The sequence below is a fragment of the Sylvia atricapilla genome, chromosome 21, assembly GCF_009819655.1.
Source record: "Sylvia atricapilla isolate bSylAtr1 chromosome 21, bSylAtr1.pri, whole genome shotgun sequence".
Classification (NCBI taxonomy): domain Eukaryota; kingdom Metazoa; phylum Chordata; class Aves; order Passeriformes; family Sylviidae; genus Sylvia; species Sylvia atricapilla.
In genome coordinates this window covers 3,261,751-3,289,571 of record NC_089160.1, presented here as the reverse complement: position 1 = coordinate 3,289,571, position 27,821 = coordinate 3,261,751, and the positions used below count along the sequence as shown (strand labels likewise).

Here is a 27,821-nt window from a genome sequence, read left to right as displayed (position 1 = left end):
GCATGAAATGACAGAGGCATGAAGACCATGGGGACCACAGGAGGTGGCAGAAGGGAGATGGCAGCACAGGGTGAATTGGTCAGATGGGTGACAGCAGACTTAAGGTGTTAGAGGCACAACTTGTTATGATCCCTTAATTATTTTTTTTTTCTTTTAGCTTTCATCACCAAAGTAAAGGAAACCAAAATATCTATGGGATGAAATTAAAATCACAGTTCTGTTTACATTATAAAAGAGTGACATAATAATAATAATAATAATAATAATAATAATAATAATAATAATAATAATATCAAAGAAACAATAATCCTCGAACAAAACAAGAAAAGAAGAAAGCCCTGGAGAACTCCTGCTGGGATGATGCTCACTGATGGAAGGTTTGTGTGACCGGTTCTATTGTTTGGGGATCATTCCCTTGATAGCTGACTCCCGGTTCACATAGGTGGCCCAGTAGACCAAGTTGAAAATGGCAAAGAGCACTGGGAAGACGATGCGGGACATCTTGTCTACCTTGCTGACGCTGTTGTAGGTCTTCTTGCTCTCGGGGAGTTTCTCCTCCAGGCGGGGCATCTTGGGGGGCACGCTGGTGGCCGTGGCAGTGACAGCAGCACTCTTGGAGATGGTGGGCAGCCCGGGCTCCTTGGCCATGTTCAGGGCGTAGGTGGTGCCCACGATGTTGTAGGTGTTGTTGGTTTTCTTGGCCAGCGCCACCGGCTCCTTTTTCTAAAGGGAGGTGGAAGGGAGACAAACAAACAAACAGACAGAGGTGAAGTGGCAGAGAGTGGCACGGGGAAGGTTCTGTCCCCTGAGTTTACCTGCTGGTCCAGGTGAGGAGGTGGAGAAAGGTGTGGGGACCAGAAGGCCAAGGAGAGAGGGATGTACCTTGTGAAAGAAGAATGGCAAAAAGGAATGATACCCCGTGCAGTCATCCTTGGGGAAGAACTGGATTTTCTGCTTGGCTGGCTGCTTCCTGGGTCAGGTGAGAGGAGGACACAGCACACAGGATTACAGCTTGATTTTATTTTTTTTGGTGGCAAAAAGCCATATTAAGGATATATGGGCGATGACACTGCAGTATTTTTGCACCATAGTTCAGTGCCCTGAGTTCCTCATGGGAACACCTTAAAAATTAACATAATGATGTTCAAATTGCTTCTGGAACCCTTTAGAGCACCTCACAACCCACCCAGGCAAGATACAGAACAGATGGAAGGCGTTTGCACCAACCAGGATTTCTGGAATGCTCAACACACCTCTGCAGGGCAGAGGGAAACCTTTCCTCCTGCCTTCATAGCCCAGGGATGCTGAAAATCCTGGGAGGTGAGGGAATCCTTCCCACAGGGCTCTGGGGAACAGCGTGTGTGCTGCAGTGAGGACAAAATGCAGAGAGAATGGCAGGATGCTCTGAAGGATGAGGGTGAATGCTGGAGACAGACAGTTGAGGTGTCCACGAGGATGGGTGGGCAGGAAGATGCGCTTAGAGGGTCCTGACAGGAGTTGCCACCACTCTGGGGATCTTCCTGCTGCTGCCAGGGACCTGAGACCAGCTGCGCTGGGTTGTATAAAGCAACCCAAACCTACAAGGAGAAGGCCACAGAAGGAAACCTGCACTCAGGTACCTCAGGGGTCCTCCCTGCTCCACCAAGAGCCAGCACCAGACACAGCAGTGCCTCGTGGTGGGACTCTGGTCTCTCAACTCAGAACAAGGTGCGCCTTTGGATTAATTTTTTTCTGTTCTAAAGCAACTGAAACACCACAGGTGAGACTCATCCAGGCATCTCCCAGGGCTGCTGGGCATGGTCATGTGTGTTTTTATGAGGGAAGCACTTCAGGAGGAGAGAGTGCAGCCTGCAGGACCTGTCCCTGTCCTCACACTGCCCTGGGAACTGGGCAGCACTGGGAGCTGGAAGGGCCGGATCTGCCCAGCCTCTGCTCTGCAGAGACAGTCCCAGAGGTTTGGCTTTCAGTGCTTTACTTCCATTTTAAATGTGTCTACAGTCACTGTGGATATTCCTGGTTACCTTAGGAAGTGAATTTTCCACCGTGATTTTCAGAGGGACACTAAAACCAGACTTCTGTGCAATGTTTAAACCCCTCTCCAATAACACCATAGCCAGGCAGCCTTGTAATAATGCCAGTAATTACAGAAATTAACTTGTTAGGAGGAGGTCTAGATGTCTTCAGACTCCAGACCAGACTAAACCACTGTTTGGACCATATTCATAGTATTTTATGGCCTTTAACAATTAACTGAGTCTGAATCTGCAGTCATTAGAGCCAGGTTAACGTGTTCCCTCTGCACAGCAGATGAACTTTTCTTCCTAAAGAACTGACAAAAAGCAAGTAAAGGGCTAAAGATGTTTCACTTATTAAAACACTTAAATATGCTTAAGTATGATTACTTATTAACACAGCTACAGGAGGCAATGGAATAATTAATAATCAGTAAAAAAATGAAAACCAGATTGTTGTTCACAGAACGTAATTGGCAGTGCACTGTGATTATCTTAGCATTAATCAGCCATGTCATTCATTAGAGGAATAAGATGAATACAAGTGACATGACATTTCCAACCTGGACAGCTTCCCTGCCCCAGAGTTTGGGAAGTGGATCCATCTGAAAACAGCTGAAATGGAGCAAAGCCAGACAAATCTGGATGCTGTGGGTGGTGACAGTGAGGTGCTGCTCCCAGTAATGTGATCCAGAGACCCCCAAGTATTAATTTGGGCTTCCCTGGACCTCAGGTTGGGCTGTTCAGGTAGAGCAGAGGCCTGGGAACCTTCAGGCAGAGCCTTTTCCCAGCTGCCCATGGAGTTCTCACCCTGGTCAGAGCTGGGAGCACGCAGAACACCCACACTGCCTGCACCGAGGCACGTGTGTTCTCTCGATGTTTTCTGCCCCTGAGATGTCAGAGGAGCTGGTTCAGCCTGTTTGCTGGGCTCTGCTTTACAAATAAGTGTTTCAGGCAAGGTTTCAAACAAAGCAAAATGTGCTTCTTGCTGTCAGCTGCTAAGTAGCCCCCAGCCCTCACCCTGCCCCTTCATCTGTGAGGAATTCCACATCCTCCTGAAATAGAAGGAAAGTGTGGATAAACAGGAGGAACCCTCACATTTGCTTGGAAAACTTGTCCTATTTAAAACATCTATTCTGCAAAGCAATTCCTGCACTTACGGCCCCACTGAGGCACAGGGAGGCTGAATTGCTGCACAAAGATGTCCCTGTGCTGCTCTCCTGAGGGAAAAGCTGTAAAATCTGGTGTAGAGATGAATCTGTTCCCTAGATAGTGCAGTCTGACAAGTAGTTCAACAACACACACACTGCAAAATAATACTATTTTTGCTAAATATTCTTGTCTTCAAGCCTCTCTGCTGAGGAGCTAACAACTGAACATCTAAATTATGGGAACTACTGCTTCTGTCTGTGATTTGCTTGAGATTTAGTTCTTTGTACCTGCTCCTTGGCAGGAGGAATCTCAGACTGGCAACTCTGAAAGTCTCCAGTGTCTGCAGAACTCGAGAGATCTGACTCTTTGCCACTTGTCATTCTGGAGGAAAGTCACTTTAACGACCCCCAAGCAGCTCCAGTCTCTGATAGCTCCATCCCATAACTCAAAGCCCAGTAATTGCTGCTGCTGTAGCAGCAAAATGATCACTCCTTCCCCACAGCAAGCCACAGCCCCTCCTGCAATGTGCCAGAGCCTTGATAATTCAGATTACAGGGGGCTGATCCCAATGATCTCATGCCCTCTGGATCACCAGACAAAGAGGTTGGATGGATTAAATGATCTGCCCAACACAGCACACAGTGATGAGAGAAAGAGGGTGAAATGCTGCTGGAGAATGATTCATGGACTGTACTGAAGGTGCTGAGGACATAAATCACTTGTGCAGTGTTATCACAGAATCCATTAGCTTGGAAAAGACCTCTGAGATCCTCATGGAAATCATGGAGATAGCAAGTGTAAGGAACAAAGGACGCATGGGCTGCAGAGCATGACCAGCAAGGGAAAGTCCCAGCAAAAACATAGTGAGGCCAACAAAAAAGAGAAGGGTCTGAACCATCCTGAGCCCTGAAGACTTCAGCCTGGTTGAAAATGGTGGCCTGTCAAGGTTGGTTCTAATTCTTCTAGGATTGTAACAATGATGCCACAAATGGAAAGAAACAAAAGAAAAAGAAAAATGATTCCCAAGGGAGCTGGATCAAAGGGCAGCCTTGAGAATTGCTGGAGTGGGTTGCACAAAAAGCCAGGCTTTACCCAGCCAGTAGAAAAGGCACCTCATGTGTGTTTTTCTGAGTAAAAAGTACATTAAAAGCCCAGACCTAACCTCACCATGCACTGAAAAGGTATTGTCTCAAAAAAAAACCCCCAAGATCCAGGATTATTGCTCCATCCAAAGCATGTTCTGGTTTTATGTGTCTAACTGCAGATACCTGTACTGGTTTTGTTGCTTCTTGGCACCCAGAATTTTAGGGCAATGCCACTCAGGCACAGATACAGAGCTAGATCAGGTTTTATGCACAGACAAAGCATTGCAGGCAGAAAGTGGGTTTGTGTCTTCCACAAATCCAAAGCATCTTCCATCCTGAGGAACAGACAACACTTTTTGTGGTAAACTCACTGGTCAATGTCATCCTTGCAGATTCCCAGCAGCAAAGTCACCGTTGCTTGTTTTCTCTTTGGGTGTCCTCACTGTCACAGCCACTCAACTTTTGGTGGCTCCAGAGGTGGCCATTCTTGTGGCTGGGATGATGGATGGATCTCTCTGTCCAGACACAGTCCTTCTGTCCTGCAGTGGATCCTTTTAATAAGGTATTTTGAGGATGCTGGAGGTTGGGAGCTCTGCTGGCTACTGAACCCACCTTTCAATCTCTTTGGCCTCTCACTCATCTCACACCTCTCTGCCATCTCCTGATGATGTTTTATTTTTAAAAATCACCCTCTCTTTCCTAACAAATTTTCCTCGTTGAACCCAAATACCTCTCTCCAGTTTGATCTGAACCTTTAGGCTGGTTGCAGCCACTTTACCATACAAAAAGAAAATAAACTTTTCATCTGCATTTAGCAATTACTGATGGCAGGCTGGAAAGGCCTGGAAAATGTTTGGGTCCAAGAAACATTAATCAAACCTTATGAGAGTGCAGGCTAAAGGGAGTTTTTAGTGACCTCTCTGGTGATATCTGCCTTTTCACTGGAGGACTGCAGAGAATGTGCAGAGCAGCTCCCAGCCAGAACCAACTGTGGCTAAAACCAGAACATCATCATGATTTTATGATGCAGAGACCAGCAATTCACCAAGATCAGCCCAGCATTTTACATGCTACCTAAAAAACCCCCAAGTGTTCCCATCTAAACCAATGGTTTGGCTGAGGAGGAGAAAAAAAAAGAATAAACACACTGGGATGCCTGTCAGCAACCAGCAGCTTCTCCATGGTGGTGATTTTGGCCAAGTGGGATGGGAAGCGTTACTGTTGTCTACAGCAATTTATTTTCATGTTCGTGTAATCAAACCTGGAGTGAGGATCCTTGCCATCACGCCAATAAAGAACATTACTTTTGGCTGGGGAGAAGGATCTCCAGAGACCAGGGCTCAGCCTTGTCCCTGGCAGTTTTATTCTTGATACAAACACTTTAAAATTCCGAAGTTATTCTTCTGCCTCTTCTTCCTTTTGTGGTTTCAACCACCTGGCTTGTCAATTGTTTCAAGAGGAGCTAATTAAAGGCAGAAACTGAGCCAATGAGGCACCTCCATTGCGTAGCAAATTCACTGCTCGGAAATACTCATTGGAATAAAGATGAAAAGCAAATATGTTGATACATCATATTCCTAAGCTCCCTGAAAGCCCATCACTCTTCAGGGAGCTCTCTGAGCTGCAGAGACTGGGAATGAGTTTGCTTCTTCAGTAAAGATCAGAGATAGCTCGAAAAAGCATCCCCAAATTTGGAACTCTTCCTGATTCTCCAATTGCAGCGAAGTCACAGAGAACTCCCCCTCTGAAACATTCCCGGCCCTGCTTTGTTTTCTTGTTTGATTATCATGTGCAGGAACATTCTGTGTGCTCTTACCCTATTGTTTCAGCACTGTTAGTCTTGCACTGCTGGGTCAGTGAATAAATTGAGGAACACGCTGCTTCTAAGATAAACTGCAGCTTTTGAGCCTTTCCTGCTTTTTCCGCCCAGTTCACATAATTGCCCAAGGCTGTGTGAATCCTGACTTTGTGCTAATTTGCCCATTCCTGGAAGGGCCACCATGGCTTTGAGGACCTGTCCTGACTCTTCAGTCATGCCAATGACTCAGAAAAGGCTTCTCTCATCTCTAGAGGCCAGGCTAGCATCACTGTCCATGGTGGAAGGGGTAGGCCATCACCTCACCCCCTCTGGACGCTTTGTGCCATGAGTCTGCTGCTCAGACCAGGGCTGCAAAAGCAAACAGATAGACAGAGTCCAAGAAAAACAAGAGAGAGGCATCCAACACCCAGTGATGGCTCCGTTCACCTTCTTTGACCTCCACAGCAGAGGATGACTGGCTGCTGTCTTCCCAAAAGTTGCTGCAATTCTGTCAGGTGTTTAACATACAGCCCCACAACAACTTCCAACAACACATTAAAATGCAAAGGAGAGAAATATAAAGGCTCCAGAACCAAGAACAAGGACAAAGCTGATTTTCAAATTGATTCAATAAATATAAACAAGGAGCAGCATGCTACAGTAAGCGATTTCTCTGCGCAGCCAAGATTAAATCAGTTCAGAGGGAGGGGGGGCATGAGCAGGGGTAGCAGAGCCTGTCAGGATGGAACTGCCAGAGAGGCTGATCCCGAGTGGGGAGGGAAAACGTGGGTGATGCCAGGCATTAATCTGCTGCCAGTTGGCATTTGGGATTGCTGGCTCCCCACCCACCCTCAGTGCCCAGGCTCACAGAGCAGCAGCTGCTGGCAGCTGTGGGCGATGGCACCAGGGACAGAGCTGGCCAGGGGACACGGCTCAGTGGGTGTCCTGGGGCATGTTTGGGGTTTTTGGCATGCTAATGACAAGGAATGGGGTTGGAGGGCTGGGTTGGGTTGGTTCATTGGTTTGGGAGGGTTGGGTTGGGGTTTGGGTTTGGGTTGGAGATAAAAGGAAGGAGACACAAGACCAGCAGCAGAGCAAACCCAAAGCATGGATGCCCCCATACCCCTCTGGCAAACGGCCCTACAGAGGACACAGAGAAGAGCCAGCAGCCATGCCTGGGTGTTTCCCTCCAGCTAAGCACACAGACCAGGCCATTCCTCCCCAGGCCATTCCTCCCCAGCCCTCAAGAACCGCTGCAGTCAGGACCTGGGCTGGGAAGGCAGTGAGTAGCATCCAGCCTCCGGAATGCTGCGGGGCTGCACGTTACCCACTGCTGTGCCTGGCACAGCTCCCTCGTGCAGCGTTTCTTCCCCACCCCCTGTCCCCAGCCTTGGCTGACCTTCATCTCCTGGGCCTCCAGCACCTTCTTGCCATCCCAGGCCCAGCTGCGCTTGGTGAAGTAGTTGACGGTGGCGAACTCGATCAGCGCAGAAAACACAAAGGCATAACAGACGGCTATGAACCAGTCCATGGCCGTCGCGTATGCCACTTTGGGTAACGAGTTTCTGGCGCTGATGCTTAGTGTGGTCATGGTGAGCACCGTGGTGACACCTGTGGGGGCACAGCAGGACACGGGGATGGGGTGAGAGCACTCGCACACGTTTCTCCCAAAAACAGCTGCCACTCTATCTTGGGCTGCAACGCAAGATGTGACCAAAAGCTTGTGTTCTATTGCTGTCTGCTGAAACCGCTTGGGGAGGTGTTTTTTGTCTTCTGTGACCCATTCCTCAGAACTCCAAGGGAGAGGGGATGGGTGTTCTGTTAGTGGCCCAGCTGTTAGAACCAGGTTCTTTATGTGGGGACTGAGAGTGGTCAGAACATGGATTCTCAGGCTCCAGGCAGTGCCCTGAAGCCTGTGGAAAGCCAAGGACAGAACTCTCCCAGTCTGGCCTGGGAAATCATAAAGAGGAACTCAAAACAACCTTGTAGATCTCCTCCTGACACCTGGTGTTTTTCAACTTGTTTACTGGTAGACATGTTACCAAAAAGGTGGTGCCCTAAAGGAATAACCCTATTTGTTGTACCCAAACACTGTGTAAAAAGAATCTGTCTTTCAGTAGACTTTGCTCTAAGCCCTATGAAGAAATCAGAGTTCTAGATGTCATTACATGAGCTGTCCTGAATCATAATGATATTCTTTATCTCTTCCATAACCCATCCTCCCCCAGGGGTATCTGCTGTTCATGGGCCAGCCAGGCTCACTGCAGGGCTCAGACAATCCCAGCAGCCCACTGGGAGAGGCTCCACCCAGGGGGAGGAGCCCAGCATTGCCCCCTGGATCAGCCCTGGGATTCAGAACCCAGCACAGCCTGTGTGCACTGGATTCCCAGAGGAGACCAGACCCAGCTCAGCACCACTGGAGCTTCTCCAGGATCATCTCTGCTCCAGCAGAACCACAGCTGGCACTGCAGGAGGGCTGGGCTGGGCTGACACCAACACCCTGACCAACAGGGGTCAGGTTGTGTTCTGACTTTGTCAGTGTTTTCTTTTTTAGTTTTTTGCTTTTTTTGTACTACAACATTTTTACTTTTCATATTTCTAGTAAAGAACTGTTATTCCTATTCCCATATCTTTGCCTGAAAGCCTCTTAATTTCAAAATTATAATAATTTGGAGGAATGGGGTTTACATTCTCCCTTCCAATGGAAGCTCCAGCTTTAGGAAGACAGGTCCTGTCTTCCTAAACCAAGACACACTCTCCCTTCATGTAAAAGTCAGAGCCACCTCCTGAGCCACCTTCCTGCTGTAATTAAGGGAGTCTTACCCAGAACTAGTCCTCAGTGCAATTCATGGAATAAACAACAGCCCAGGCTGGTGGGAGGTCAGGTTCATAGAATCATAAAATCACAGGGTGGCCTGGGCTGGAAAGGACCTTGGAGACCATCTGGTTCCGCCCCCTGCCACAAGCAGGGCAAATTTTCACTATCCCAGGTTGTTCAAAATTCCCTCCAGCCTGGCCTTGAACACTTCCAGGGATGAGGCAGCCCCAGCTGCTCTGGGCTGCTCTGGTTTGTCCAACCCCTGCTCAAACCAGGGCCAACTTCAGGTTGCTCAGGGAATTATTCTGGTTCAGTTTTGAGTACAATCAATGGCAAACATCTTCGTTAGGATGAGATTAACCTTCCCCAAACTCCGGTGACTAGACCTCTGCTCTCCAGAAGAGTCCCAGCTCTCAGGGAGGTACCTGCACTCCTCATCTGTTGGCAGTGTAAGGTGCTATGTGAGCTGGAGCTCATGTGGAATATGTCATGGAGAAGCCTCTTGTTGCTTTTGCAACAAAACAAAAATAATAAAATAACAGTGAAAAAAACAGCTGGGTGGTGGTGAACCTCAGGGAGGGTCAGAAACTGGCCACTCATCCAACACAGCTCTCTCAGGGTTTTAGAAATAGGGTCTTGTGACCTGCATGGATGGACACCTGGGGTCCTGGGTCCTGCTGTCAGCGGCCCAAGCTGCCAGAAAAAATGTCACAATGATTTATCTTGAACAAATGATCTGTTGCAAAATGTCTTTTAAAGCTTTTTTCATTAAAGCAAGCAACCATTACCATCCATTTTCCCCAATAATGTGCTTTTCAATTAAAAATGCATTAAAAACATTATAAAAATACTGACTGATTTTCAGTTTCCTTAAGCCATACTCCTGGTAATTTAAGAGTTTCAATTCAATATTGTTGACAATACTTTCTGAGGGGCAGGAAAAAAAAAAAAAAAAAGAGAAATAAACAATTGGAGTTCTCATTATTTTCTTAATAGGAAAGCAAGGCAATTTGGAAGCAGAAACATTTGTCACACAGGTAGGTTTTAATTTTTCAGTCAGCTCTTGCCTGCTCAATCTGAGCTGCTGCTTGAGGAAACTTATTTCACTGCAATTCTTAGGATAACACAGAAGGGAATCACATTTGATACCACATATCTCCTCTCTGCTCGGAGACTTTTGTCCAATATCCTCTCTGTTAAGCAGAATCTGCTGGGCAGTGTTACTTCCAGGATATACAATCCTGCAGCACCACACCTGCTCTGGGAGCATGCCTGTGTAGCTCCTGAACTAAAGGTCTTGACAGGAAAGCACAAAGCAATTCTGTTATTAAATGCTTGTAAAAGCTATTAATATATGTGCAGTGCCAGCCTGGCACTTTGCTTCGGTGAGAGGATCCGAAAGCAGCTGAAGGAAATAATAACACTATATTCACCGTGCAGTTATGCTGCCTCAGCCCAGGAACTTGTTATGTGGAGCTGTGACCAGGGGCACATTAGCAATTTCAAAGGTAGGGCTTTCAATGCCTCCCTGTGTACCTATGCTCTGCTCAGCTCTAAAGCCAACACAGATAAGCAGACACAGCCAAATGCACGTAATTAGATGATCAATACCTTGATTACTGTTAATATTTAGGGCTCGTAGCAGAGACATGGCCAGGAGTATTTTTGCAAAGTGGAGCAGGCACACTGGGAAGACATTGAGAGCTATCCTGGGGAATGGCCAGCAGCTTAGAAATGGGGCTGGCAAAGACCAGCTCTGCTGCTCAGTGTATTTCCCTCCCAATTCCCCTTCCTCCCCATCCTGAGAGGATGCCCTGTGCCCCCAGACTCACCAAAAACCGTGCGAGCAGGGACAGACTCCCTGTTGAGCCAGAAGGAGACCTGGGACAGGATGACAGTCATGATGCAGGGCAGGTAGGTCTGGATCACAAAGTACCCGATCTTCCTCTTGAGGTGGAAGTGTGTGGTCATGACGACGTATTCCCCTGCAGAGACAGCCAGGGAGGGCTGCTGAGCCACGGAGCTTCCCAGGCCACTCCAGAGGTCTGTCCTGAACAAACTTCTCAGTTTTTAATGGGATTTTGGGGTGCAGGGGTGCAGCAGGCACTCCCAGCTGTGCCATGCCAGGTGTGTGCCCCAGCACAGCCCAGGGGGCTTTCACATCACATCTGTCTTTTCAAAACGCTTCTCTGAGTCTTTAATTCACTACAAAGTGAGTGTAGGAAAAAAGCAAACCAGTGGCAACAAATGGGCAGTAAAATCTTGCCCTGTTTTTGCCCGAGGCACAAGGGGCCCCTGGGGGTCTCTCCTGTCCCTGCTCCCATCCCAGGGAGCCACACTGTGGAGAAGATCCCTTAAGCCTGGATACGCCCTAACTGTGCTTTAATAGGATTTCAGGACACAGGGTTTTATTTTCTCTGACAATCCTGAAAATATCCCACCTTCCCTCACTGTAACCATCTCAAAAATCAAGGGCAGTTCTGTAGTTAAAAGTCTCACCTGTGAACTGAAGAGGCAGCTGTCCCTATTTTCCCTCAACATCCTATTCCTCCCCCCAAAGCTTTGGGTATTTTGTTGGATTACTGTGCCTTTACGTCGTGAGCGTGGCTCTGCTAAATCATTACACACAGGAGCCTTTAGCAGCTTTCTTACCACTCCAGGTTATTCATCTGTACATTTTACTACAGCTTAAGTAGAGAGATGGGCCAGATATTATGACATTTAGTTCCCTGGGCTCCCCACATTTCCCCAAGGGAGGTGAAATGAGTTGTTACAGACAGACACTATTAAAATCAAGTGCACCAGAGAGGAAATATCCTCAAATGAGAGAGCTACTGGTGCATACAGAGGGAAAAAATAAAAGGGAAAATAAAAGAAATATGAAAGACACACATGAGATAACAGAAGCTATCAGTACCTGGATTCAGAGGGGAAGGGAGGAGCAGCAGATGGGAGAGAAAGATGATTAATATTGGTCATTAATCAGAGGAAACATTTGTTTGGGATAATCTTCTATTAGTTATGATAATATTTGTGCAAGCAGATGCAGTGAAAATCACACTGAACATTATGTTGCCTTCGCCTCCCCTGCCTGCAGTGCTCTCCTGAGGGGCTGGAAAGGAATCCAAGACAAATGAACCCACAGCACCACAAACCAGCTGGACAACACGGGCCACATTTTCCACACAGCAAATCATTTTGAGATGCTTGAGATCAGTTCTCCTACAGACTGTGGGCAGTGAGGCTCTTTCAGTGGAAAGCACTGAAAAACAAAACTCTTTACTGCCTCTTGGTGACTGCTGAAGATGTCACCAGCTGTACTCTCCTGGCTTAGGCAGTGCTGTGGTCCTGGACTGCCTCTGTCATTATTCCAAATGGTGCCATTCCAAGCCCATGAGTCCATGTGATCCCAGGAGGAGCTCAGCCCACGCCCTGGTCCCACAAATACCTGTGCTGGATCGAACCATCTCTGTCCCAACCACATGGCCCAGCAGGTCATACTGGTTCAGGCGAGATCCACCCTTGGCCACTTCCACGGATTTGTCCTTGCCCAGGGTCCAGGTGTAGATCACCTCTGTCTTTGTGTAGGCATCTGCAGAGGAGGGAGAAGAAGGAGGGTCTGTGCTCCTGCCTGACCTAAAATATACCAAAATTAGCCTGTAGCCAAATTAATCTTTGCTGTGCATCTCTCAGAGCCACACGGCTGAGCACAGCCAAGCCTGGCCAGGGACCAAGGCAGATCAACAACTGTTAAATCAAATGAGCAGGAGTGAGCTGGGGTTTTTGGAAGGGAGCTGGAGAGGGGCAGAGCTCTGTCATTGAGAGACAGGCTGTCCCTGTGACGTGCTGACTCTGCAAGGGCTGGCTCCAAGCAGGGACAACACAGGAAGGCATCCAGGCCAGCAGGATGCTGGGGCAGCAGGACAGCCACAGCCCTGCCATGCCAGGGACAGGGAAAGTCCTGCTGGCAGCAGCTGGCAGCTAAAGCTGAATGCAAATGGGGCTAAATTCTTGGGTAAAAAGTTAAAAAGTCTTTTACCCTCACTCAAAAGCAAACCTCTCCAGGTGTCTCAGATTTGGAGGTGGTGTTCTCTCACACCTAAATGCTTTTTTTCCTGTGTTTGTGACTGAGACCCTGCTCTGTCCCCACAGCCAGTCCCCCTCTCAAGAGTGCTCTGGGTTTTTCCAGTCCTGTGGTTATCCAAAAATTGAGTCTCTCCAGACTAGAAGCTGTTTCTCCCCATAATGCCCAAAATTCCTGTCCATGCCAACTTTACACCAGCTTTTTAAGCAAGAACCATATTCCCTAAACCAAGCCTTCAGTTCATTTTTACCCACCACCTTCTCCTGGTGAAGACCTGAAGGAATTTGTTGGCTGGGGTCAGGTTAAGCCATGTCTCAGGTCCATTAGATAAACATCTCAGTTCCTGCTTTGTGGAAGATTGTGACCCGAGAAAACCACATTTCTGTGACCTTGCTAAAACAACCACTGTTATCTCTGCACTGTGGGTTTTGGCAAACCCGTTCAGTGTTAAGCAGGGGCTGTGCAAAGCTTCGGGAGTGCTTTTGATGATCAGCCAATGTTTCTCAGCAGGCCAGAGTGCTGCCTAAGCACTTCTGATGCAGGCTGGCACCTCTCACCCCACGGGCAACTCTCTGCACTTCCAACCCCTTCTTCCAGCCCTCCACACGCTTCTGGAGCCCTCCATCCCCCTTCAGAGCTTTGTACAGCTCTGCCACTGCTCTTCCCCCTGATGGGCAACACCTCCTGCCCCACAGTCACAGCCCAGCCACTGCCACACAGCCTACAAAGGAACTTGCCACAGTTCCATTGCCATCATTCCTGACAATTCAGCTCCCTGTCTATCTGGTAGCCTGGGACAGAGGGTATCTGATGTCACACAGGCATGGCATGGATGCTTGGAGCATGTTGAATGCCAGGCAGCTGCCTCGGTTCTGCTCAATGCCTCGTTTGCAATGCAAAACCCAATCCAAACAGGGACAGCTCGTGGACATTTAGAGGAGCTGGTAAATTCAGCAACATCTCCTGCTCCCCTGGTGTCAGATAGCTGCTGTACAAACGTCCTGTGATGGCTTAGGGACAGCTCTCTGCAGTGCTGTTCCATGTTCCAGGGAGCAGGGGGATAGGCAAAGGCATCCCTTCCCTGCACTTGGCCCGAGGGATGATGCAGGAGGGCAGCTGAAGCTCTCTGGAATGCCTGATGCCCTTAATTCTCTTACAAATCCTCTGCCTTGCCCCCTCAGGGGCTGCCGTGGTGGCCCAGGGACAGAACTGAGCCACTTGTGGAGGTCAGCAGAAAATGGTCTGTGAAGCAAACTCAGCATCCTCTGAGCAGCATGGGCCTGGCACTGGCATTGTCCTTCTAATTGCAAATCTGACCCACTTTAGGCTTCTTGAAAATGAGCAGCTTCCAGCTGTCAGTGGCTTTTTAGTGAAAACATTGGTTTAATCCCACTCCAACACAGGAGAGGTGAGCTCAGATGCTGTGTGTGCTTTAGAAAAAGTCACATTAATGTTAACCAGGGGCAGCTTTCTGAGCTCCTTGTCTCAAAACTCTTATCATTCAGAGATCAAATCAGTAAAAAAAAATAACCCCAAAGGGTGTTCCAGCAGAAATACACACATTAATCTCTTTGCCTCACCAAGAAACATTATAAGCAATTAGATGTGCAGTAATCTGCCTTCCTGCAAGTCTTGTCATAATCCCAGAGTTTAGGCCTGAGGTATGAGATTTGATATCCCTCCTCACAAGGTCAATTAACATTAATAATTCATCCTTCTCTGAGGCTTCCTATTTTACTGGCCTTAGTGATGTCTTGTGGCAATGAGTTCTACATTTAATTAGGTGCTGCCTAAGAAATAGCTTTATTTTAGTATTTCTGAATAATCCTCTTTCATGGGCACAGTTTGTCATGAGGCAGAAGTGCAGATGCACATGATAAATATGATTTCCTCCCCTGCCAATCAAACTTTTCAACTTTGTCCTCAGTTAGCTCCCAAATGGCTGCAGGAAGGAAGTGTCAGTTTGGGAAGGTTGGGGTTTCTCTGGGTGTGGGCTCATTCTTTAGCTGGAGGTGGGAAACTCTCTCATCTAACACAAATACAGACTAAAAGTGGTGCTCAGTTTGCTGGGCCTGGGAAAGGCTCCAGGCAGAGCCAGACTGGGATGTCCATTTTCCCATCATGCTGAACCAGAGTCTTGGGATTTGGCTTCCACTCACTTCAGGAGCAAAACCAAATGAAATTTAACTTGCATATGGGAGAGATAAGGGAACTTCTACAGGGAGCCCAAGCAGCTGGGCAGCTGCAAGTCTGGGAGCAGCTTTCAACTCACCAGCAGCCTGCAAATCTCCCCTAAACCAGGACCTTTGGCTGCTGGGACTGAGATTCCAAGAGTTTCCGAGCCTTTCCCTTGAAAGCAGCCTCCCTGACAGGCTGAAGAGGGCCAAGGGGTTTGTGAGCTCCACTGAAGCACAGAGCCAGAGGAACCAGGTGTGTCAGGCTCTCCACAGACTGGCAGGATGGGCCACCACTGCTGTCCCAAATCTGTCCTCCCAGCTTCCCCTCGTGATGGAGGAACAGCATAACTCAGATTTATAATCACAGAATCGTTAGTGTTAGAAAAGACCTCTAAGGTTATCATGCCCAACCATTAACCCAGCACTGCCAAGCCCATGCCCACAAGTGCCCAAATTACACATTTTTGAACACTTTGAGGGATGGTCACTCCACCAATTCCCTGAGCTGCCTGCTCCAATGCTTGACCACCCTTACAATGAAGAAGTTCTTCCTAATATCCAATCTAAACATCCCTTGGCACAACTTGAGGTCGTTTCCTCTCATCCTGTCCCTCTTACCTGGGAGAAGAGACCGATTCCCACCTGGCTACTTTCTGAACAAATTTAGTTTTTAAATAATTCCTGAATAAATTTAAAGCATGGGTGTCTAACCCATCTTGTAAGCCTGAACTGAGCTCAGACTCGCTCAGTGACAGTAGGAATTGCATGTATGAGACACCAGAAAAAAACCAAAAATTCGGTCACATTATCATCAGCAAAAATGAATATTACTGTAACTAAAATACTGAGTGACACCAGCCACACGAAGGATTGCTCTTTAGCTCTGTACCACCTCCTTGCAGAGGCTTCTGGGGGTACTTACAGCTCCCAAATTTCAGGGGGCAGGCGTGCACGTCCATGGGGAAGTCCTCCAGGTGCATGGGGCACTCGGCGTGGATGGTCAGCCTGCAGGACAAAGCACAGGGGTGCTGCATTGTAAAACAACCAGGTGGATGTTGTCCACGTTAGGGAGGGCAGTTTAAGTTCACCTCTGTATTTTTAAGGGAGAAAACCCCAGAACTTTCTGTGTTTCTGTCCCTGTGGTTGGCCCAGTGCCAGCACAGGGGCACCGGTTGGATCTTTGAGAAGTTTCTCAAAGCCTGTAGCTGTTTCTATTGGGCAGTTTGCCCCAAAACAAGCCCTCCTTGATAGTTGTGTGTTTAAGAACGAGCAGAAACCCCCTCGATGCTTTTTGGGATGTCTTATCCGGGTGTAAAGGGGCTTTCCTGCATCTGTGCACTGTTTTGTATCATTTGTTATTTTCTCTTTAATTAAAACCTTCTGCTTTCCAAAGCAGACCTGGTCAGCTGTCTGGCAAATATTATTAAGCCATTTCTGAGAAGTGCAGGACACCTTTAGAGCTTGATACACCTTGGTGGGGCTCCTTAGAGGCTGGCCTCACCCACGACTGTATTACAGGGGCTGCTGAGGGACAGACCTGGCCCTCCTGCCACAGCAGCCACCAGCAGTGACAGAGCCTCAAAGTGCTCACCAGCCTCAGGGGCTCTGGGCAGAAGACCCTGAGCTGTGGAGAGGACAGAAGGACACACATCTGGCAGCCTTTTGACCCACTCAGTGCAATGGGAAAACTCCTCTCTGTGCTGTGAGCAGAGCTGCTGGGGACACCTCAGGCCAGGGGACACTCATGGAGCACGCTGAAAACAGAGGGGAAGGGCTTCAGAGGCTCCCAGATCCTGCAGGGAGCTGAGGGCTGGCAGGTTGTTAAAATTCCAGCCCCATGAGGCCACCAGGACACAACACCCCCTGTCCATGGGGTACACCTCATCCCTCCTGCCCTGGCAGCACTGCGGAGGATGCTGGAGAACATCCTGGTAGGTGAAAAACTGGAACATCCTGGGGCTGCCTGGGGGCGTGCAGGACAACCTGTGCTTTCCAAATCCCCCAAATCCCCGCAGGATCCCTCGTCAGGAAGCAGCTTTGTGAGGGAGGCAGTGCCATAAAAGCATCGTGCTGCAGAATATGAGGCCAGGCATAAAAGGCTCCATTATAAAGGGCTCTAAAAAAGGGAGCTCGTGTTCCTTCCTGGAGTACTGCAAAAGCATGCAGCCAGGGAGAGGGAGCCAGGAGAGACAACTCCCTGAGAGATGTCTAAAACAATCTTCTCTGAAGGAACCTTTTGTAGGAAAAAAAAACCAAAAAAAGGACTCACTTCTGGTGGCTCAGCAAAACACCAAAGAAACCACGGCAGGAGCAACATGTGGATGCAAAGGGCAGCTTCACAGACTGAAGGTAGGTTGTGCAAAACTCAGGTCGAGAAGCTTCTATTGAGATGTTTTCCATCAGCTAGAAAAACGTTCAGCTAAGTTTTCCTTCACTGAAAATACTGAGGCTTAGTCAAATGCAAAATAAGCCCTGAAAAAATAAAGGCTTTGGGTTTTGTTTGCTAAAAGCAAAGAATATTTTTATTTTTTTAAAAAGGAAATAAAATTAAAATAAAGGTTATTTCTTTTAGGCGGACAAACCTTAAATGCTTCTTAAAAAAATAAAAGGGGACTTTTTTTTAAAATTTGGCATTATAAAATGCAGTGGACAAAACCAAATCCACCACAAATTGTTGTAAATACCCCTGTGGAGGAAACAAAGCAGAATGGCTGTGAGGTGGCAGGGGTGGCCCAGCTGCAGTGACAGTGGCAGCTGGTGCTGTGAGAGGGGGCACCCACACACAGGGCCCAAGGCAGCAAACCCTGCACAGCTGCTGCACTGGAACCTCTCCATCATCTGCGAGTTCTGCTCTGGCAGCTGAGGAGAGGAACCCTGGGGCTTCAGACCCACAGTTCTGCAGCTCCCAGAGGGTCCCATGAGAGAGAGCAGAGAGAGGAGTTAAGTCAAGAAGCAGAGGAGGAGAGTTGCCATAACTTTGGTGGGGCAGAGCTGGAAACTCTCTGGAGCCCCTGCAGCACTCAGAGCAGGGCATAACCCCCTTGTTGTTCAAGTCTTTGGGGACATTCAGTGCACCAGAGACCAAGGAGGGGATGCTGACTGTCCTGCTTGCTTCACCTCTGGCTCCAGGCTGGCTTTCTCAGCCAAGCCAAGAACCACTGTGTGCCCAAAGCAACTTCTTGGAGACAAAGAACTCTCTCTGACTTGATGATCTCCTCTTCATCGCTGCATGGAATGCACCTGTTTTCCATGAAGGAAAAAAAGAAGACCTGACCTTTAGACTTCAGTCAAGACTCACTGAAGAGTGACAGGGATTTTGACAAGCCTACAAGCAGAGTGTTGTAATTATTGTCTCCTGGACACTCAAAGGCCACCATGAGCAAATTGCTCATTTGCTCTGATGCTTCTCTTTTCCAATGTGCATTTCAAGAAGGAGGTATAAAAACCTGGCAGCTTGGTGTGGACTTGACTGCTTTGCTCTTCCTGTTCTGTTTCTTTTGTGATGTTCTCTTCAGCCAGCTCAAAATCCACTTGGGGAGCTCATGGCTGGCAAACTTGTCAAGCATATTCTCACAGATCTTAGTCTTCAATTCTTTTTGTGTCTTTTCCAACTGCAATGGACTTTTTGCTTCTCATTTTGTCACTGTCACTTGTGTCAAGGAAATGTTGAGGCATTTCCCCTGTCTCCCTCAGCAGCCCACACCAGAATTTTCCTTTTTACCTTCCTGTTTCTCCATCTGCTTCACTCATGGCTTTATTATTTCAAAAGGCTCTGAGCTGGGAGTTCCCAAAGCTGGCTTTTCCAAAGGAGCTCATCTCTGACCAGTGCCCTCCTTCTGATGCATCCTAAACTCACCCCAAAAAACCCAGAGAAGACTTTTCCATCCACTGCATTGTCTGCAAGCGTTGGCTGTGATCACCAGCCACTCTGAATAATGCTGAATGACCCAAGGACTGCAGATTGTGGGTCTGGTGGGTTTGTGCTGTTTAGAGCAATCAGGAAGAGCCTCAGAGTGGACCAGGACAGCAGCAGAGACTGGCCTTGGCCAAACCCTCCTGCCCTCTCCAGGCCATGGCCAACAAGAGCAAGTGTTGTTAAAGGAAAGAGAAAACTCTTTATGGGTGCTGGATGACTCCCTTGATGTTTGGGGATGCAGCAGTTGCATTTTAAGTCTAAAGCCTGTTTTACTAGCTGAGCCAGCAAGCAATAAAACAACAAATCCATCAACAAACCCCTGAAAAGGCAACCCAATCTGCCGCTTCTCCACCTACAACTGAAGGAGTTTTCAAGCCTCCTGAAATGAAATTTAAAAAGGGAAAAAGTCGCATCATTCCAGTGAGATGAGTCTGGTTCAGCAGCTTCAGCCAGCCACAGGTCAGCAGGTTCACAGGCAGCACATGAAACATCAACATGTCAAAGCACAAGGAATGTCTCTCCCTTCCCAGACAATTACCACAGCCTCTGCAGCATTTGGATTAAAGTGCTTTTCTGCAGAAATTCTCATCTGTGCCCCTCATCCTGTGCAAGGGAGATGATGCCCAGAGAGCCACTGTGTTTTGCTTCATTGCCCTGATAGGCTATTCACATCCAGGAGCCCTGAAATGTCCTTACAAAGTCTAAAGAGCAGGTGAAAAATAGCCAAGCTGCAAAAAATCACATCAACCAGCAGTTGTAGCCTTTGGCTCATCTGTCCCAGGCGCCTGCAGCAACTTATGCAGAACTGTCTTGAAGCCAACCCCCCAAACTCCTCGTGTTTTCACTTTCCTGCCACAAAAGTGGAACATCCAGGACAGAAACCGTGTCTTTTCCCTCTTTTAAACTCACGGGAAGCCCTTTGAACCGCGCCAACGCGACGGCAAGAGGCGTGAATCAGGCTAAACATCCCTGTGCCAGGGCTGACGGGATAACAAACCTCTTCAGCTGCGTTCTCATGGTTACCAGGAGCTTAGCAAAGCCTTTGATGTGTCATTAGAGCCCCTGTCGTTACCTGCGTGCAGCTGCAGGATGAGCCAGGATCTCAGCCCAATTTCTGGGACGCAAATGTAATAATCCCTCGGTGTGCGAGTGGTACAAAAAACATGACAGCACCCAGCACGGCAGGGCTGGCTTTGTTTATGCCAGGGATACTGCTGGAGTTTTGTCCTGATTTCTTCTCCAGGAGGTTCATTAATAACCACAGTCAGGCCGAGCGGTGTTTACGGTTTAGGCTGTGGGAGAATCTAGGTTAGGTTTAATTGCCAGGGTTTGAGCTTGAAAGCCAAATTGCTTCCAGGATCCTCATGCTGGATCTGGAAGCACTGATTTCCCTCTCCATCCTCCCCCAGCCCCTGGAGATTTCAGCCCATGATGGCAGAAATGCAGCGAGATAAGGTGTTCTCTGAAGATTTCTCCCTCCTGGGACAGTTTCCTTAAAAAAGTCTTCCTGCACAAAGCCAAGCCTGGGAAACAAATCATCTTTGTCTTTGGATCTGCTCTGGCAGGGAAAAGTTGGAGCAAATCTCATCTTGTTGCCTGCTTGTGTTTTTATCAGCCAGCCAAGCTCTGCTTGGATCCATCTGTGATGTTTTCTGGGACCAGCCCTGGCGTGGGACACGGCTGCCAGCCCATACAGCCCAGGAGAGCTGCTGCTGGGCTGTCCCTGCACAGAGGCTGCACCTCCATCGTGGGGGAGGCTGCTGCACAGCCTGGAGCCATCACAACTTGCCCGAGGGGCTAAAAAACCCCAGCCAGCAAAACCCCAAAGCCTTTGCTGAGGGAGAGACACTGCAGAGCTCTGTGATTTCAAAAGGCAGCGTGGGAAGCCCAAAGCCCTGAGGATGGAACACCAGGTAGAGCAGCTCCCTGGGATCCCACAGTCCCTGTAGGTCTGCGTGTGTCATTGGTTCAGCTTTGCTCCTGCTCTGCCTCTGCCTCACCTGAGGGTTTGCAGACCCTCCTTGCAGGGACTGCACGTTGTCTTCAGCAGCACAGGCTCTTGAGGCAGTCTCAGGGCATGCAGTGAATGTGTCAGCCTGACAGGTAAAGAAAACATCTTCCAAGTGCATAACTCGAGCACATATTGTCTGGGAACCACTCTGACAATAACCACAAAGCCTCAACACGGCGTTCTGACAGGCCCTGTTAAGAGCAGAAGAGCTTTTTAAAGCCTTGATTCACAAAGCTGAATGCCATCAGCACAGCATTAAACTTTCACTATTTTTATATGCTTCAAGGCTGGGAAGAACCAGAACATCATCTGTGTGCCCCACACCATCCAAGCCAGAGTACATCCAGCGATGGCTGCAGCAACTGAGCTTCTGTCTCTTCCCTGTGTAAATCCATGCACAATTCCCAGGTTGTTGCACTCAGGTCTCACACCAGAGTTTAGAGACCATAGCTGGGCTTTTGTGAACTGCTCGGATCGTGTAGGAGCTCCACAAAAAGAGACTGCAGAGGCAGGGCTACATAACAAAAATTCACTTCCCGTGTCCTCTGAGGCAGGGAAGATGCAGAAAGATCAGTAAACCTTGGGGTATAGAGAAATGCAGCTCAGTGCAGGGGTCCCAAAGGTTGTTTTGTGGCCCAGGTGCCAAGGCCTGTCAGTGCTCAGGGGTGTGCACTGTGACATTGCACTGATCCACGAGGAGAACGTGCCACGACTGAAGGAAATCTCTGGATGCTCAGCTACAGCTGCTGTGCAGCTCCTGGGAGCTGAGGTCAGTGATAAAGAGGCTCTCTCCAGGAGCTATAAATATTGTCACACAGGTGTAATTTTGCTGGATGCATGTGTCAGACTTGCTGTTCCACCAGAGCAGGTTCATCTATAACTGTAAGCCTTGACTAAGAGAAGTTGGCTTTCTCAGCAGGATAAATAGCAAGAGACGTGCCTCTAATTGCACATCAGCAGAGCTGATACCTCAAGGATGTTGGCTGGTACAAGGGAAAGGAGCAGGATATCTCAGGGGTCAAACTGCATGGGCAGGTACCAATCCAGACTGGGCAGTGCTGCCAGGCCACTGGAAATTGCTGGAAGGCCAAACTCTCTCCCCAGGGCACCTCTTTGGTATTTGTACATTGCTGGATGTCAGCTGTGTGAGTTTGGCTTCAAGATCCTGCTCCTTCCTTTAAGGAAGACACACATGAACATCTCTGGGCATGGGGGAGGACAGCAAATCCATCCCTTGGACACAAAACAAGAGACTCCCTCCCTGGGAGGAGGTTTCAGAGCAGTTATCAAGGCAGGGCAGCACCACTGTCATCATTTGACAGGGGAATTGAGGTGGGAGTGCCTTGGAGTGACAAAGGCAGGGAGGATTTGGTGCCTGAGCCTGAGGCTTGCTCCTGGCCCTGCAGTCTGTGCCCTTGCATCTTCCTTTCTGACACCCCACTCAAAAGAGACCTTGATGGTCCTGAGCAGCACCAAGAGGAAGAAGGGGAATCATCAGATGCTCCAGGACAGCCATCCCACCCTGGATGTGTTTAATCCCAGAGGAGTCCTGCTTTGTGCCAGCACGCTGCGGTCATCTGGTCAGCTCTAACCACATGGGCAGCTCCAGAATGTGATGTCTGGAGCCCCACCTGGGCTGGGTAAAGAAAAGATCTCTGTGCACAAGAGCTCCTGGTTCTGTGCAATTCAAAACGTGACCAAAGGTCTCATGTCCACCCTCAGCCTCTGAGTGGCCTCTTCACCTCTGACAAAGCCTCAGGGATGTATTTAAGGGGGACAGGAGCACATGTAAGAGGAAGTCCTTCACCTCCCCAATTCTTCAGCAGACAGCTAAACTGAAGGATGGTTTGAGTTTATTTTAAAAAATCCCAAGACTCTCTTTTCTTCCAGAAGCTCATTCCCAAGAGTCTCATGATGCTGCTGCCATCCTGGCACCTGCCCAGCCCTGAATGGAAAAATAAATCCAATACTTTCTTAGTCACACAAAACTTGCTGAAGCTAATGGCTGTTTGCTGAATAAAGAAGTAGTGAAATGATTTAAAAGCTCTGAAATTGAGTCTTTTTTTTTTTTTTTTTCCTGTCTTATGCCAGCAGCTCCTGTAATACTTTACAGTCAGACAATGATACAAAGTGTGAGTTGTCTACTTGCAGGTCAGAGAGCTGGGAGCAGAACAGAGCCCTTAAGTCAAGTTGGGCTTTTCCCTTCATTTACCCCATCTGCCTTAATGTGAGATCACTGATGTGTGGAGACCTAAACCCCCAGGGCACTGGCAGGATTAGCTCATATTTGAGAACTGCTGCACAAAAGCAAGGCATTGTTTATCAATGTAGGCTGTAAAACTTGCTGACACCATGTAGATTCACAGCCAGTTTAACTATGAAGAGATGAAATCCTGCCTGGTCCTCAAAAACAGAGGTGAAAGTGCAGCATCTCAGCACACAGAATCCACAATGAAGCCTGTCATTAGTTAGGAGTGGACTGGAGATAGAGACGGAGAAAATAATTTTTTGGAACAAAGATTTACACCTTGCCAAAACCAACTCAATACTTTTCTTGTGCATTTATCAGCAGCTTGTTTGTTTCATTTACAACCTATGGCTCCTGCAACCCTGGCTTCTCCAAATCACAGTTTTTAATTAGCTGTTTGTTGGGTTTTTTCCCTAATGAAGTGCATCGATCACATAGATTTGGATTTTTTTTTTTAATTCCACAAAGTGGGAAAAAAACAACCCCATTGTTGTCACAGGCAAGCTTGGTTTCATTAGATGCCTGAAATGGTTCTGCTCTAACATGCTGAACAAATTTAGATCTGTTCTCAAGCTGCTGGAGAATAACAAATCCTCCCAGCCTAATGTTCTCATACCAACATTGCATACCTGATTCATACCCCAGCACAGGTCAAGAAGAAAATTAAAACCAGGTGGCACATCACCCTCACAAACTATAGGTCCCAACACTTCTACCTCAGCACATAAAAGCAAAAAATCACTGTGAATGATGAGGGAAAATCTACCTGTAAAATTGTGCCGAGCTGAGGATCAGTGCTGAGGATCAGTTCCATACAAGGAGAGCATGGAAAGCAGCAGGATGGGACCCAAGTCCACTAACAAGAGTTGAAGCTGCATGAACCCTGCTGTGGTGCACCCTGAGGTGCCGGGGGTTCCCTGGAAGGAGAGCCAGCCTCACCTCATGGTGTACAGGAGGGTGCCATTGTCCACCAGGCGCAGCAGCTTGTTGGGGGTTGTCATGTTGTGGGCAACAGATTTCTTCCCGTTGTGGAAGAAAGTGTCAGGAGTCCAGATCTTACTGGCCAGCAGGTTGTTCAGGGGAAGGATCTTCATGGGACCATCAAACTTCAGCCTTTCATCTCTCCAGGACTGCCGGAAAAAGACATCGATGGTGTATTCCTTCGGGGAGAGAGGAGAGAAAAATAAGTTGTGTTTTACTCAGCTCAAGAAGGGGCATCTTCAGTCATAGAGGAAACTGGCACACCTTGGGTGACACGGAGTGTGGTGCAACAAGAAGCAGGGATTAACAGCAGTGCAGGAGAGATGGGGTTCAGCACATTTTGGATAAAGACTTACCTGTGGTGGCAAAATGTGTGTGTCAGTGTTTCTGAGCACTGCAGAGAAGCTGCAGCACAGCCTACAGTGGCCAGAGCTGGGCCAGCCCTGCTGCACCATCACCTCTAGCCAGATGTTTCAGGAGAGGAAGGCCATTATGTGCAGCTGCACGGGTATTTTAGAAGGCAAAAATAAAGATCCTGGAGATGGAATCTGGCCAGGATGCTGGTAATTGTATCCCTACTCATAAAAACAAAGAAAAAAAAAAAAAAAAAAAAAAAAAAGAAATAAACTTGCGTGACATTGTCTTAATGTTATTTTGTTCCCCAGGCCACCTTTAGAAAATCATTGAATCGAAGATTTCACAGACGCGCGTTACAAGATTGTGTGACTTTTCTTCTGTCTTCTTCTTCTTGTTTTATTTCCCTTTTCTTCTTCTTCTTCTTCTTTTTTTTTTTTTTTTTTTTTTTTTTTTTTTTTTTTTTCCTTCTTTCTGCCATCACAGAGACCCACTTCCTAGGCCAAATTCCAGCTGGGGTAGTTCGAAGTCACCTCTTTGGAACCCTGCAGCCAAGGCCAGCTCCTCTCTCAGTGAATGCAGAACCACTTTTAGAGACAGAGGGGTCTTTGGAGAACCTGTCTGTCCCAACTATTCTGCCTTCCCCCTGTGGCTGCAGACTCGTAGTCTTTATTTATGCATTCCTGGAGGCTGCAGGACCAACTAAACTTATCATTGTGAGTGATTTCTTTCCTGCAGCACTTCTCAGCGGCGCTTAAAAACTGCTGTGCATCACTTTCCTACAGGACAGAGAAATTCCTACAGGTTTTGCAGCAGATGGCAGCTGAGTGGAGGCATCTCAGTAAATAAATCCATCCCTGCTCCCTGCCCATGCAAACACCCTTGCTCAAATATGAACCCTCTGGATCTTGGCTGGGGAAGGAAAGAGAAATTCTACATTCTGATGTCCTCCTGCTCTGTACAAGGTATTTTACTCCTTCATGGAAATGATCTCTAATTCATTCTTTCTTGGGATAAACCCAAAGAAATGAGACTGTTCAGTCCCAGGAGGTTTGGGAAAAGTGCTTGTCAGGAGAAGAGCTCTCTCATTCCCTGTTACTATTTAAAAAGTGCCAAACAAAGAAGCAAAACAATTTTAATGACTTCCAAGGCCCTGCTTATCTTCTTTAATGCTTAGGAATCATTCCTGAAGAAAAGAGAAATCATGTTCAGACTCTTTCCCTCTTTTTTATGCTGCTTTCCATAAAAGCATTATTCCCAACTCACCCCTTCTAAGGAGCACACTTAATTCTGTGTTACGCTTTTCTCTGCCTACAGAAGTGACTGAAAACATCGAGACTGACTCTGTCCTCAGAGAGAGAGGACACGAAACAAAAAAAATCCACCTTAATTTTTGTTTTCCTTCCCGTAATTTCCCTGGGACTGAGGAGAAGTTGCAAGAGCTCAGTCCTGAAGATCAGGGAGCGCGTCAGCTCCGATCAGGCTCTGCTCTCCAAACCCAGAGATTAGGAGTCCCTTGGAGCACCACAATGAAAAGGTCTCCATGTCCTCCTCCTCCGTGCTTGGTGAGCAGCTGCTCTCCCCTGTCCTCACAGCAGCTTTACCTGCCTCTCTCTCCTCCACCACGGCAGCTCCAGGCTCTGTGAGCGCCGGGATGCTCCGGAGCCGCGGGGCAGGGCACCGAGGAGCGGCTCTGGGAGGGCTGGGAGTGCAGCACCAGGCAGACGCCAGCGGGAAGGAGGGATTTCCCACTCCCCAGATGAAAGGAAGCCCCAGAGCGGGTTCTCCTCACGCTTCCCGAGGAGATGGGGTTTCTCTCCCTTGCTTTCAGCAGCAGAGCTAAAACACATTCGCTATGCGTTTGTAAAATACACGGAACGAAAGCACGCGGAGGGGAAATAATTTATTATTCCTTAACTGTCTTCCTAATTTCAAATTCATTTTGTCAAATCACATTGCAGAGAATACCTTCCTCTTTTCAATACCTCATATTTTTTTTCTTCACAGTTCATTATACACACTCCCTTAATCAAATATGCTCCACCTTGGAAGTAATTATCAGATACTCCCCAAGGGCTACGATTGCTGAATATATTATGGGTCTCTGCTGTGGTAGGAAAGCAGGAGAGGGAGAGAGAGGGAGAACTCAGATGAGGTTCATAATCTTGATTACACTGACATCAACTTAACTTCTTACCCTGGAGGGAGTGGTCTTCCCAAAGCTACACGGGTTTGAGTGATGGAGCGAGCAACTCCATGAAACACAGAGATTTTATTGTCCCCCAGCTCCTCTGCTTGCCAGCACAGGATTGCTGTGGGACAGCTTAAGAGATGTTCAGGCCTTGCCAGCCCAGCAAATTCAACCCTTGCAGCTCTGAAGGGGCTGTGAAAGCCACAGGACACTGCTCCAGCTTGGCTTAGGCTGTGACAACTTGCTCCCTCCCCAAAATGGGCTCCCTCCATGGCATGGACTGCCCACCCCTGGCCTGGGCTACGCCACACCAGGTCACCTCAGGGGCTGCACACGCAGGAGGGGCTCAGTCCTGAGTGCACAGCTGTCCTCACATGGCACCCTGGAACTCCTGAGCAACCACCCACAGCCAGCCCTTCCTTCTCCGGGTGCGTGTGGAATCCGAGCTACAAGAAACGCTGTTGAGAAACCTCACTATTAATTATGCTCCACAGTCCTCTTTTAATTAGAAGACAAACCGTTGTGGGAATACAAGCCTAAATTCAGACCTCAGGCCTTTTCATTAATAATTTTCCCTGAACATGTCAAAATAGTGCAATCAGTCCATGCTTTTTCTGTTTTCTCTTTCTCTCCCTTCCGGTTCAGGCACTGAGGATGGTTTGATGGTGAATCATTCTCTCTGACACTGCCACCAAACCAGAGCAGATTCTGGCATCCTCCCCTCTTCCCAAGGAGCACCTTCATTCCTCCAGTTTCAGCTGGTTTCCAAAAGCCCGAGCACAGCTGGCAAACAGCTCCTGTCTACCCCTGGAACTGAAACACCACCAGCTCTTAGGAAAATCCCATTTTTGCCCATGTTGTCCGGGGATGAGGGTGGGACACACCCACAGCAGCTGAGGAGAAGCCATCCGTCCCTGGGAGATGACCTACCATGTCTGTGTCCGAGACAGGGCCGAAACTCGTCACGTAAATGTCTGTCTTGACTTCGGTTACA

The 27,821-nt window shown here is 48.2% G+C and overlaps 1 protein-coding gene across 1 annotated transcript; it reads right to left on the bottom strand.

The window, feature by feature from the left end:
* On the bottom strand, positions 1 to 27,821 carry LOC136370500 (gamma-aminobutyric acid receptor subunit alpha-3-like). Its single transcript, XM_066333941.1, has 7 exons — positions 27,758 to 27,821; positions 24,241 to 24,461; positions 16,049 to 16,131; positions 12,314 to 12,457; positions 10,698 to 10,850; positions 7,447 to 7,658; positions 1 to 723 (listed from the first exon to the last, which is right to left on the bottom strand). Exons 1-7 carry the CDS (start codon positions 27,758 to 27,760, stop codon positions 394 to 396), a joined length of 1,146 nt encoding a protein of 381 aa, XP_066190038.1. The 5' UTR covers positions 27,761 to 27,821; the 3' UTR covers positions 1 to 393.

Excerpts from the sequence above, each read along its gene's own strand:
- LOC136370500 (XM_066333941.1), bottom strand. Across the intron at positions 16,132-24,240 it reads ACCCTCCTGTACACCATGAG|GCTGACCATCCACGCCGAGT; the intron begins GTGAGGCTGGCT and ends TTTGTCCTGCAG. Across the intron at positions 724-7,446 it reads TGGAGGCCCAGGAGATGAAG|AAAAAGGAGCCGGTGGCGCT; the intron begins GTCAGCCAAGGC and ends ACCTCCCTTTAG.